Here is a 13,698-nt window from a genome sequence, read left to right on the forward strand (position 1 = left end):
GTGAGAATAAATAACTTTCTTGATTGTAAACTCACAAGAGCTTTCTGCTGAATATTTAATTGGAATGCACACTCCAAGAGTAAGAAGGCACACCTCTTTCCGCACAAACTAGATTGATTATGGGCAGTAAGAGAGCACATAGATTCTGTCCATGACACATTAGAGAAATGAAATTAGAACCAGATGATAGCGGTTTAACCCAGCTGGACAACAATGGAGAGACTTTGGAGGAGGATGGTGTGGTCAAATGTGACATAATCTGCGGACAGGACAAGAAGGGATAGTCTTCCCCGTCGCAGTCACATAGGATGTCATTTATGAATTTGATAAATGGCATTTTGATACTGGAAGGGCGGAAACTTGATTGCAGCAATTCAAACATGGAGTTCTAGGAAGGCGAGGCATAAACATAGGAGACAAAACAGATCCAATCTTTACTTAAGATAGAAGGGGAATGAATCCACACATTCATACCCATTGAATTTTCATATACAGCTGTTCATTCTCCCTGTGTTTGAGTGGGTGTTACCCCCACAACCCAAAAAAGATGTGCAGGCTAGGTGGATTGGCCATGCTAAGTTGCCCCTTAATTGGTAAAAAAGGATTGGGTACGCTAAATTTAGAAAAAAAAGAATTTCCAGATACAGCATTAGATTTGGATACAAGCTATTTTACACGACAGGATCAGAGTTTGGTGAAATTATCTTTCGTCGTCCTATACTTCCCATGCATCCTTTGCAGTTGTCTATAATTTAAAAAGCCCAAACCTTATTTCTGCTGCAGCAAGTCACCTCACCTTCCACCCACCCACATTTCCCCCTGAGTTAAAATCTGTGCTAAAATGCAACTTATTAGACTCCAATCAACCAGACAACAATAAAACTTACCAGGTGCATTAATTCCACATATTTTTGAACTGAGCTCTGACACCTTACTGTAGAGTTCCTGGGTTTCATTGTATGCAAATGCTAGCTGAATATCCCCAGCTATGTGGTTTAGTTGATTTATTATACGTTTTTTTCCAACAGACAGAATAAATAATTCCTTCTCTTTCATGTGCTGTTCAGGGAGTATCTTCACATCATGAGATTTAGAATTGGCAAAAACCACAAGAACTTCAGGTACATCCATCCTGGAGCCTTCACTGAAACCATTTTCAGCAACATAATGGAGAGCCTTCCCTGTGAAAGTGTTACCTCCGTTAAAGGGTATGCCATCGATTGCTTTTAGCAAGTCATTGAGGTCACTGTACTGTCCCATTCCAAACTCGACATTCACATTGTCACTATACTGAGCAAACCCCACTAAGAGTTTTGTTGAAAAAGTCATGATGGATCGAAGAAGTCTTTTAGCAAAAGCTTTAGCTTGAAGGAATCCATCGAGGCCCATGTTCCATGATCCATCCACCAAAATCATCAAATTAACAGAACAGTCCTTAATGCCGGCAGATGCTGTATGGGGAATGCAAATACATTTCTTCATGAGGACAAGGCTTCGAAATGATATCTTCCATTGAGTGAATTGTTTTAATCAGGTACTTACTCAGGTATCTGTTTCCAGCTGCATAACAAAACAATAAAAGACAATTAGTGAAAAGAAATTGTTTATTGTGATTGATAAATTTGCTGTTTGTGTAAATTTCCAACAATCTTAGTCCTGTTATGAAAGGTAGGGCTGGATTCTCCATTCTCCTGCCGGAGTGAGTCACTCCTGGTCTGCAATGGCACTGGGAGCAGCGCCCAGGGGCGATTCCCTCGTCTTTTTCATGCAAATTTTAGCATGAAGGGGAGCTCATGGGATTCTGTTTGAATTCCGGTATTGGGCTGCCATTTTGAGGAGGCAGCCTAATACCGAGGCCTGGCGGTTGCCCCCTGCCCCCACAATGCAAATCCTGACCCTCTTGCTAACAATTCAGGAAATCCACCCCCACCCCCCCACCCCCAACACCACTATGCCCTCCCCCCTCACCATGCATGCACCCATGCGGATGACTCAACCCCTCATTAGACATCTGCAGCCCCATCAGAACCCCTCGACTACCCATCAGAACCCGCCATCAGAACCCCGATCTCCCCCAATAATCCACCCCCAATAGAAAGGCCCATCGAATCCCCCCCCCCCCAACAGAGACCCCAATAAGACAACTCCATCAGCCTCCCCGTCAGACCTCCCTAACAGAAACCACCATCAGACACCCCCCCCCCTTATCAGAGACCATAGTCTGGAAGCTGAAGTGCAGCTGAGGTAATAGAATGAAAAATCATTGAATTTTTACTTATCCTTTCCTAATATCTGTTGCCTCAGAAAAAAGTTCAAAGCATCAGCTGTTACAAGTGTCAGAGGCTTCCTTGAAAGCCCAGTACACTTCAACATGAAATACCTTGTTAGCCTTCGAAATACAGATCTTCCATTCAATTTCACAGAGCAATACATTGCATTAGCCAGTGATTTACAGTTTTATTATACCAGAGACAGATACTTGGTGGATTGTTTATTGAACTTTCCCTTCACGCTGGAATGCATCTCCATTAATTACCCTGCTTTGATGCTTAACCACAATGTTTATAAACACTCTTGCTAAGATTGACAGGTCCTCACCACATCAAAAGCAGCTAAGTGCTTCCTGCTGTGTAAAAAAGGAAGTCAAAGCACTTAGCTAAGAGACCTGGAGCAGCATGGGGGTCTAGAGAATCAGGCCTACAGCCTGTTAATCAGATACAAGTGGGTGCAAATGACCCATTTGCATCCCCCCGTTAGCGCGTGGCGTGTAGCTCACTACCGTTGCTGGCGGGGGACCTGAGCATCGATTTGCCCCGACCTCCACCCCATAATCTCTAAGGAGGTATTAATAGTACAAATATCAAAACATGTCATTCTCAACTATTAATTCAAGACACTTTCATTGTCTTGTTTTTGTTTATTTTACCTACATAAACTGTCAGAAAACCACTATTGCTATCTCCATCAATACTTTGAATTCATATCAGATTACTTGATCAACTGATGCTGTTTTCATACCTATGGGCGCCCTTATTCATGCAGACCGAGGTTCGGCCATAAGACCATCATAGAGCAGAATTAGGCCATTCAGCCCATCAAGTCTGCTCCGCCATTCAATCATGGCTGACATTTTTCTCATCCCCATTCTCCTTATTAATCAAGAACCTATCTATCTCTGTCTTAAAGACACTCAGTGATTTGGCATCCACAGCCTTCTGCGGCAAAGGGTTCCACAGATTCATCACCCTGCTGAAGAAATTCCTCCTCATCTCTGATTTAAAGGAATGTCCCTTCAATCTGAGGCTGTGCCCTCTGGTTCTAGTTTTACCTACCCGTGGAAACATCCTCTCCACGTCCACTCTATCTAGGCCTCTCAATATCTTTTAAGTTTCAATAACATCCCCCCCTCATCCTTCTAAACTCCAACGAGACTGAGAGTCCTCATCCGCTGCTCATATGACAAGTTGTTCATTCCAGGGATCATTATTGTGAATGGCCTCTGGACCCTTTCCAAAGCCAGCATGCCACTCCTTAGGTACGGGCCCCAAACTGCTCACAATACTCCACATGGGGTCCGACCAAAACCTTATACAGCCTCAGCAGTACATCCCAGCTCTTGTATTCTAGCCCTCTCGACATGAATGCTCACATTGCATTTCCATTCCTAACTGCCAATTGAACCGGCACGTTAACCTTAAGAGAATCTTGAATTTGGGGTCCTAAATCCCTTTGTGCTTCTGATTTTCCCATTTAGAAAATAGTCTCTGCCTCTATTCTTACTACCAAAGTGCATAATCTCACACTTTTCCACATTGTATTCCATCTGCCAGTTCTTTGCCCACTCTCCTAGACAGTCCTTCTTCAGCCCCCTTGCTTCCTCAATACTACCTGTCCCTCTGCATATCTTTGTTTAACAGGCTATGGATAGGGATGCCCTGTTGTCTTTGAAGCACTGAGCTCTAACCCTAATGCTGAGACATGTGTATCATGTACGTGCACAGTAAGATTTCAAATCTTAGAGCCATAGGAGTGCCTGATGTGTGGAGTCTATTTTGCCTTTGCATGCAATGGGTGATTGGCTGTAATACCAAACGACATAGGGCGGAATTTTCTGATACTTTTTCAAAGTGCCGGTTCCAGCGAAAAAAGCAGGGAGAATCCCGTTGGCACCGTCGGTGTAAAGAGCTGCTGTATATTTAGACTCTTTAAGAAAAGAAATGTCCACAGGTTTCGCACCATGCCTCTGGTGGGCTGCGTCTGATTCACTCGTCCCGCCACAACTTAACCTCTGCAATCAGTGGGCGCACCATTTAAGCACCTCCCCGGCATATGTTCCAAGTCCAATTGGGGGAATGGTCACCAGAAAGACCGCACAATGTTTTCCGGAGAGAGCCCTCAGCAGACTTCTCGATGGGGTCGAGCAGAGGCGTGAAACTCTCTACCTATGATCGGGCAGCCGTCCAGCAAACAAGGTCGCCAACCGCCCTGGGCGGCTGTGGCTCACTCCATAAAAGGAGGGGGCTGCAGTGTCGGAAGTAAATGAATGGCTTTCTTCATGCAGCCAGAGGAAGGCATGTCTCCCACAGCACCCCTTAACACATCTCTTTCACAGTAACTGCATTGCAATGTAAGCCGACTTGTGACAATAAAGATTATTATTATTAGTAGTATTATTATTATCTCCACGGTGATCTGACTCCCCTCATCAGAGAAAACTTTGCCTGCAGTACCAAGACGTCTACCTCTCTCGCCCCCTGGACTCCCGGGTCTTCCGACACTCCGAAAATCGCCACTTCTGGCTCGGGACAACCTTCACCCACAGCACCTCAGGCATAAAGTCAGCGAACCCTTGCCAGAATCACACCACACCAGCTTCGGACAAGCACAAAACATGTGGACATGGTTCGCGGGCTCCCAACGTGCACCGCCCACACCTATCCTCCTCCCCCTCAAAGAGCCTGCTCCTTCTGGCCCTCTCATATGCGCCTTATGAACCACTTTAAATTGAATAAGTCTGAGTCTAGCAGACAAAGAGGATGCATTCAATCTCCTCAGAGACTCCTCCCATAACCCAAACTCCACCTCCCTCCCCAGCTCTTCCTCCCACTTCCGTTTAACTTCTCCATCGGGGCTTCCTCCCAGTCCATCACTTTCGTATAAATCTCCAACACCCGACCCTCGCCAACTCCTGTTGTCGACACCACTATGCCACGCTGCTCCAAGGTGCAGCTCCCAGCGGGATCCGCCTCCCATTGTGCCCACTCAGGGCAGGCTCGCGCTCCACCTGTCCTCCCGAAACATAAGTCAGCTTTTTCATGCATTCTTTATTCATGAGGAAGCCCTCAGCTGAAAGCTTGTGAGATTCTATCCACCTCGTCAGTGTGTGGAGAAACACACCGGGGCCCCTAACCTTGGAGGAGGCAGTAGCGGCTGAGATGTGTCATTCCCCCTCTCAGTGCTCCCTGATCACCCCATTCAATGGCACATCAGCCCTCCCATCAGTCAGGGGTCAGTCAGAGTTGCAGAGGATAAGAGGAGCATCGCTCTGTCCTCACTGCAAATCATCACCAATCTCCTGCATAATTTGGTCATATCGTTTTTGTGCCCGGGCCATGAATGATGCTGCCATCATGATGACCTCCTCCATGAAAAGCTGTCATGCCCTATGGCGGGAGATGTCTTTCCATCTCAGTCCTGGTTGTCCCCAAACTGAGAGACTGTGAGAGCGTCCCCACCCCTGCACCCCATTTGGACCCTGGCCAACGCCCAAGGTCCTTCCTCCGCCTGCTCCGTGTGTTGTCCTTTTCTGCCTTCCTCAACCTCCTCATCTGAGGAGATGTGGTGCTCCTTCATGTCCTCCTCATCCAGCTGCACTCTCTGATGCGGTGCCAGATTGTGCAGAGCGCAGCAGACCACTATGATGCAGAATACCCTCTGGGGTATGTGCTGGAGGGCTCCCCTGACTCGTCCAGACATCGTATCATAAGCAGGCCTATCACCTGCTCAACCAGCGCACGGGTAGAAGCATGAGCCTCATTTTACCAAGTCTCAGCGGGTGATTGGGGCCTCTGCACTGGCGTCATCAGCCACTGCCTAAGTGGGTACCTTTTTACCCTGAGGAGCCATCCCTCCAGCCGCTCGTCTCCCTCAGTTACAGTTGGGATCCATGAGTGTCCCAAGATGTAACTGTCATGGACACTCCCTGGGAATGGGGCACACATCTGCATTATGCGCATGGCATGGTTGCACACAATCTGGACGTTGAGGGAATGGAGTTCCTTTTGGTTGATAAACTGTGCCACATGCCACCATGGGGAATGCTAATCCACGTGGGGACAGTCTATGACACCCTGCACCTCGGGCAGCCAGCTATGCGTGCGACGCCCACGGTCCTGGCATACTGGCTCGCCTGGTCCCAGTCAAAGTCGAAGTACTGGTGAGCCCTCACAAATAGCACATCCTGCACCTCCTTTATGCACTTATGTATATCAGCACTGTGGCCATCTGGGATGGCCATGTCCCGATTACAAAATGGACACTTGCAAAGAATGCAGGGAAAATTGGACAATACTAAGAAACAAGCAGGTGCAAGCTCTGTCTGTTGATTAGAACCTTAAACTCTCAGACAGGACAGAAACAACCAAGCAATCTACACACTAATGAGCCATCTCCGGGGACAAAAGGGAAACATTTAGATACACAATGTTAAGGCAGACTCCCCGGCGCCAGAAGAAACTAAGACAAAGCAGACCAATAGTCACCCAGGACCCGCCCAGCGATCAGGGAACCACCCCTCTATTGGAAGAAGATCGATACGACTGATTGTGAAAGACCCAATTAGTTGAGGCCAAGTTCAAGGCCTGCCCAAAAGTGCGCGAAGCCCTTTTTAGTATAAAAGATATTCCCCAAGGGAGAATCTTTCTCCTTTGGCTTTGGCTCTCAGCGAAGAGAGAGACCAGCCTAGCAGCTACATCAGGCCAAGTAAGTTCCAAGTCCATGCACGCTACGAGATAGACGCTCCCAGTTGCTACCCTGTAAACAGCTCAACCCAGCAACCTCAGAACCGAGCAACGGCTATTGTTCCTCTGACTGAGTGGGCACCCGAAGCTAAGTATAGGCTTTAGTAATAGCGGTAGTTTAGTTTGTAGAGTTTATGCATGAGTAGATTTGACTGTGTGTAAATAAATTAGCATTGCTTTTGAACTTACTAACTGGTGTATCAAGTCTTTGATCAGTATTCGGTTCTGAACCTTGTGGCGGTGTCGAAAGATACCTGGCGACTCTTGAGCAAACATAATTAAACAGAGCCAAATTAAGAGCCAACCAAACATTAGCAACAGCACCGGTCACCCGTACAGCCCTGAAATGAGCTGCTGGCATAAATATTCAGCGCGGCTGTGGACTTCAGAGCCATGGCCACAGATATTAATAGAACTGCCAGCTCTACTGGCTCCATGATTCTCTCGAACCAAAAACTGAAAGAGAATATAAATGTGAGCAATGCAGAGTCCTGACAATACCCTGAATGACAGCCCTCTCAAGATTTGGGACATCCACCCATGCATATTCTCCAATGTGCACATCCTCCTTTCCAATGCACCTCACTCCCTCCTCTCTCACACACTGACCATTTCCACACATTGCCCCTCTCAACTTCACAAGACAGAAGCGCTTTGACCATTGGGAGACTCAGCGGGCCAGGTGATCTCCCAAGGGTGTGGACTGAGGGCACATAAGTGCAATCAACTGACCTGTGTTCTCACCTCACAAGGTTATGGAAAGGTAAGTGTTAGCTCGTAGTCCAATGCTTGGTGGCTCAGCTCCCAAAGAGTTAACGATTGGGCACTAATCAGTGCCACACTCATGTGTTGCAATACTGACTAAATTGGCACAATTGACTTATCAAGGAGGGGTCAGGGATCTAATTAGGCAACTGGCTTCTCCCTGTGGTAGGCATGATACACCAATTCATGTTAAGATAGCAATTTCCAGTCACCTTCATCCTTAGAGGGCACCCTCATTCCCCCAGTTCTCATGGGCGGTGGATTAAACAAACCTCCCAACTTGAACAGCCAGCCACTTAGTGTTTCACCCCTGTTAACTTGGCCTCCATAACTAGTGGCTTTGCACATCCAGATAACTCATGCCCTGATGTTGCATTTTGCAGCCTGAGGGTCGGGGTTCATTCTGACCTTAAGTCCTTCCTTACGTCCTCCCCCTGCATGAAGGTCATTTCCCCTCATGTAGCCGGTAATCACCCCTTGTCAGGATCCCTCACTATGCCCATGCAGTCTCACATTTCATGGGATCCATCCAGGGACCTCATGGTCGCCCTTCTGGTGACCCTGTGATTTTACCTGCTCCCACCCACTTTCCAGCTCCCACTCCAGGAAGGCAATCCCAACACAGAGATATCACCATAAGCCCAGTAAGGGGGACCCGAAAAGCACTATCTGCACAACACCCACCAGATCACTTGAGACCTAGAGGTCCACAGCAATGAAGGGCCCCTGAAGCCTGCGAGCAAGCACCCCACCCCACCCCACCCCACCCCAAAATGCAAAGACTCAATCCCCACCTTCCCCCCCCCCCCAAAATGCAAAGACTCAATCCCCACCTTCCCCCCCCCCCCCCCCCCAAAGTCTGGGTTTGACTTATCTGGGTGCCCCAACCCCACTCTGATGCACACTCTCTATTTGATACCCTTGAGGGTGATGTCTACCTGAGCACTCACCTCCAATATTTCCTTCAGAGGTGAGGTCACAAGGTTCTCGTTTTTATACAGCTGATGTAAATCCTGTCAGCGTGACGTCATTCGGGGTTGCAATGAATATTCAGCGAGGGAGGAAGCCCCGGAGGGCTCACTAATTATATATTAATAATAATAGTCTTTTTATTGTCACAAGTAGGCTAACATTAACACTGCAATGATGTTACTGTGAAAAGCCCCGAGTCGCCACATTCCGGCACCTGTTTGAGTACACAGAGGGAGAATTGATTGGTGTCTCAATCCCAGCACTTGCCAGCCTGAATATTTCAGAACATCAAGCAGGTCCCATGTATCCGTTCCAAAGCCTATCCTGCCATTGTTGACACTTCACAGCTCCCTTAAATATCCATATAATCGAGCAGCTGTCCAGCCACCTGAACTTGACTTTGCACAACTGATACATCAAGTAAGAAGTCTTACAACACCAGGTTAAAGTCCAACATGTTTATTTGGAGTCACTCCAAAAGACTTCTTACTGTGCCCACTCCTGTCCAACGCCGGCATCTCCACATCAAGGATACCTCACAGGTAAGCAATAGATAGTGATTGGAAAGCAAAACTTCTCTATTTTCTTTTTATTAATTGAATGAGCATTGTTGGCAAGGCCAGTATTTATTGCCCTAGAGAAGGTGAACTCCCTTTTTGAACCACTGTAGTCTGGGTGCTGGGGTACGTCAATAGGGCAGTTAGGGGTAATTGCAGAATTACCCCTAACAATAGGACAGCACGGTAGCATTGTGGATAGCACAATTGCTTCACAGCTCCAGGGTCCCAGGTTCGATTCCGGCTTGGGTCACAGTCTGTGCGGAGTCTGCACATCCTCCCCGTGTGTGCGTGGGTTTCCTCCGGGTGCTTCGGTTTCCTCCCACAGTCCAAAGATGTGCAGGTTAGGTGAATTGGCCATGATAAATTGCCCTTAGTGTCCAAAATTGCCTTTAGTGTTGGGTGGGGTTACTGGGTTTTGGGGATAGGGTGGAGGTGTTGACCTTGGGTAGGGTGCTCTTTCCAAGAGCCGGAGCAGACTCGATGGGCCGAATGGCCTCCTTCTGCACTGTAAATCCTATGATAATCTATCCCCATAACACGATCTAACCTGCACATGTTGGGTTAAATTCACAACTTTATTTAAAGATTGAAATTACTTTCCCAACTATTTCATGTGGATTTCCTACTCCTGTCCAAATTTGCCCTGGTTAAAGCTGAGGGTGGGTGGGATCCTGTCAGGCCACTTTGCGGGAATTTAACCATTCCTGCCCACAAGTGAACCCTTGGCTGTTAAAATTAAAATTCTGTCTGAAATGTTTGAATTAGCTGAATCATTTTCAGATTGAGACCTGTAAATTTTATTGTTATCCATTGCTGTGAACCATATGCAAAATCATTGGGATTTGACAGTGTGGGAGGAGAGTATGGGCACCAACGAAGTATCTGTCTTGGAATCACCGGAAGGTGCTGCCATCCCACTCTAATGGCAACACTGAATCCTGGGAAGGACAGAAGGATGGAACTTTTTTAATGCGGCTCAGAGAACAAATGGATATGTTTCTGGGAGAGATGGGAGCGATTCCCTACCTCTCGCTCAGTGGCCGTTGCGAGACCCACATCATGCAGGTCAGCTCTCAGTGGAGTCCTGCAGGAATTAATATGTAAAATGTAAATGTTACCACTGGACTGCCCTTTGAGAGTTGACCCGTGGTGACTTAACGGAATAGTCACCACACCTCAGGTGAGGGTCAAGGTTGAGAAGACCTTCGTGAATAACCTCAGCCAGTAATAATAATCATTTATTATCACGAGTAGGCTTCAATGAAGTTATTGTGAAAAGCCCCTAGTCGCCACATTCCGGCACCTGTTCGGGGGGGCTGGTACGGGAATTGAGCCTCGCTGCTGGCATTGTTCTGCATTACAAGCCAGCGATTTAGCCCACTGTGCTAAACCATCCCCTGGTATGGGAATTGAACCAGTGCTGTTGGCATCACTCGACTTCCCAACCCAACCTTCTAGTCAACTGAGTTAACCGACCCCCCGGTACAGAGATGTAATTGTTGCAATTGCTGAATTAGCCTGGGAGTATCGCCAGTGATTCCAAGATCTGGGAAAGGTGTGTGAGAGATTTGCCTGTTCATCTGCGCAGAATTTTATTCAAATGCGATGGAAATTTAACAAAAGAGCCATGCAGAAGGAAAAAAACAGTTTGGACCAATATTCTGATTTCCTCATTTTACTGTTCTTTCCATCAGTTTGAGCTCTGATGAAACTCCAGGAAATACAATCAAACCTGCAGACCGATTACCTTCTTAAAATCCGTGAGAAGCTAACAATAAGATATTTTAAGTTAGATTACAGGATGAAGCGATTCATCTATGACATTGAATAGGCCAAAACATGCTTGTCACTACATCTGAGATCAGAGACTATCTATTTGTTCTCGCTCTGTATCCTTCAATCCATTTTCTCTCCTGAAACATGTAGAGTGTCCCTTGACCCCTTTCAAACGCTTCACTTCCCTGATGTTATTCGCTGCCTTATTTCAGAATGCTAACACATTCTAAATGAAAATTCACCCAATTGAAAATAAAGGGCAAGTCCTTTGTTCAAGATATCGCCATATATACTCACTGCAGTGTTTGTCCCCTCCATAACCAAGAGGGCACAAACAGCTGTACTCATCCACAGTCTCCGTAACACAAGTTCCTCCATTACGACATGGGCCTGAATCACAGGGATCTACAACAATATACAGAAAAGGAAAGTCACATTTCATATGTGTGGCATGGCAAAAGTAAGAGAGATGAGAATAATAACTTAGTATTAAAATGATAAAAATACAAACATTATTTCATTTCAGGTATGTAATGAACAGTTGATTTGTTCAAAGGTATAGGAATCTATCAAAAGTACTGGAGTCCACAGGGGATAGGGAATATTTATCACAATAAAAACAAGGATACCATTCTCGCATAAACAGAAAATGTTGGGAGTATTAACTTGCTGAGGATTTCCAACATTTTCTGTTCATTTTCCAAATTTTTAGCTTCCGGATCATTTTGCCTGTTCCATAATGTCCTCCTCATTGAAGACAGCATGGTAGCATTGTGGGCAGCACGGTAGCATTGTGGATAGCACAATTGCTTCACAGCTCCAGGGTCCCAGGTTCGATTCTGGCTTGGGTCACTGTCTGTGCGGAGTCTGCACATCCTCCGGGTGTGTGCGTGGGTTTCCTCCGGGTGTTCCGGTTTTCTCCCACAGTCCAAAGATGTGCAGGTTAGGTGGATTGGCCTTGATAAAATTGCCCTTAGTGTCCAAAATTGCCCTTAGTGTTGGATGGGGTTACTGGGTTATGGGGATAGGGTGGAGGTGTTGATCTTGGGTAGGGTGCTCTTTCCAAGAGCTGGTGCAGAGTCGATGGGCCGAATGGCCTCCTTCTGCACTGTAAATTCTATTCTATCACAAGTCTCCATCAAAGTACTTCCTCCTCTTCTTTGGACCTCTCCATATTTTCCCTAGTTAAGCAAATGGGCGTGAATTCTGCTCTCAACATCTACCAATGTAACTGAAACATGTGCAATCTCAGGTTTTCTATCCACATTGATTATATCTCCTGAAGATACAACAATCCAGATAACTCAAAGCAGATCAAAGGAACCAAGATTGACAGTCACGCATTCTAATGAATACGACTCCAAACATTCTCTTTTCCCAATGGCATCTTTGTTAATCTGACGATAATCAAGTGACAAGTTCCTCTTTCTCATCTAAACTCAATGGCTGTAACAAGGAGCTGGATTTTCTGTTCACCCACTGGCAGGTTTGAAGGCAGGCAGCTTGTTAAATCCAGCAGGAGACCTGCCCACCGTCTACATGCCTGTCCCTATCCCCATCACAATTTTATTGGCGTTGGGGGTCACCTCAGTCAGCCCACGTAAGATCCTCATCCAGCCATTGCTGGGATTTAACGGAGGGGAGGGAGGCACGGAACAAGCAACCAGTCCCTGCGTGGGCTAGGGATCAGCAGGAGGGTGGTTCCTCTTTTCAACAATACCCCTGGGCCCACCAGAGGCTGCCTCTCAAAAGATACCCCCCCCCCCTCCAGTTTGCCCTCCCCAATCCCATTGACTTCTCAAACCCCAGATCACTGGTCCCCTCCACCCTCCTTGCAATGGTTTGCCAACTTGGCACCTGGTGAGATCCCCAAACACCGCCCAAAATCCCAATCCAATGTTGCAAGTCTCTGTCCCCAAGTGTTGGAGAACTGCTGACCAGCCGGCAGCTCTCTGGGGCAGGGCTTCCTGGCCTAGAAGGGTAGAAATCCCACCTCCAGCTTATAAACGGTCATTAAATGTCTGCAGGGCAGCCGGTATTCCCCTTGGCTGACTGCACCCGACTCTTTAGCTGAGGGGAGGCGGCAGGGGGTGGGATTGGGGTGGGGGCGGAATCCACAATTTCACATAATTCAGCCCCAAGAATCAATTGGATGCTAGCAACTCCCTGCAGGAAGGAAGGGAAAGGCAGAAGGCAAATTATTCAAGATACATTCATGCAACATCTAAATAGGCAGTTGCTATGTGGCAATGTTGGGAAACACTTTTTACCTCGAGGAAACCTAAAAAGGTAGAAAGTGAAAAAATAAAAAACAGGACAACTTGGTGCTTGGAAAAGATAGAGTAATACTTCCACGGGGAATCTGTAATTTTGGCTGAGGATTGGAAGAATCCTGCAGAAATTCCAGGCAGGTATATTTACCGGGACAGATGGTGCGATAACAGCGACTCTCAATCTGATTGTATGTTCTTTTCCAGCTGAATGGATGAGAAAATCCAACGATTAAAACTGAGTAGCCACATTTCACTGTGATCTTTTAATACTGCCACTATGTATTAGCCTTTACAAAACTGATTCTAATTATCTCTTTACCATTGTTGCATTGC

The 13,698-nt window shown here is 46.7% G+C and overlaps 1 protein-coding gene across 1 annotated transcript in view; it reads right to left on the reverse strand.

Annotated features, from left to right (window-relative positions):
• LOC140409387 (von Willebrand factor A domain-containing protein 2-like) overlaps positions 1-13,698 on the reverse strand; it is a 78,061-nt gene that overhangs the window by 12,147 nt on the left and 52,216 nt on the right. Inside the window, exons 9-12 of the mRNA XM_072497836.1 lie at positions 13,514-13,569; positions 11,390-11,497; positions 1,543-1,560; positions 888-1,451 (exon numbers count right to left, since the gene is read on the reverse strand). Of these exons, the coding sequence (XP_072353937.1) occupies positions 888-1,451; positions 1,543-1,560; positions 11,390-11,497; positions 13,514-13,569 (746 nt within the window). The remainder of the gene's footprint in view (positions 1-887; positions 1,452-1,542; positions 1,561-11,389; positions 11,498-13,513; positions 13,570-13,698) is intronic.

The sequence above is a fragment of the Scyliorhinus torazame genome, chromosome 3 (genome assembly GCF_047496885.1).
Source record: "Scyliorhinus torazame isolate Kashiwa2021f chromosome 3, sScyTor2.1, whole genome shotgun sequence".
In the NCBI taxonomy this organism is placed as follows: Eukaryota; Metazoa; Chordata; class Chondrichthyes; order Carcharhiniformes; family Scyliorhinidae; genus Scyliorhinus; species Scyliorhinus torazame.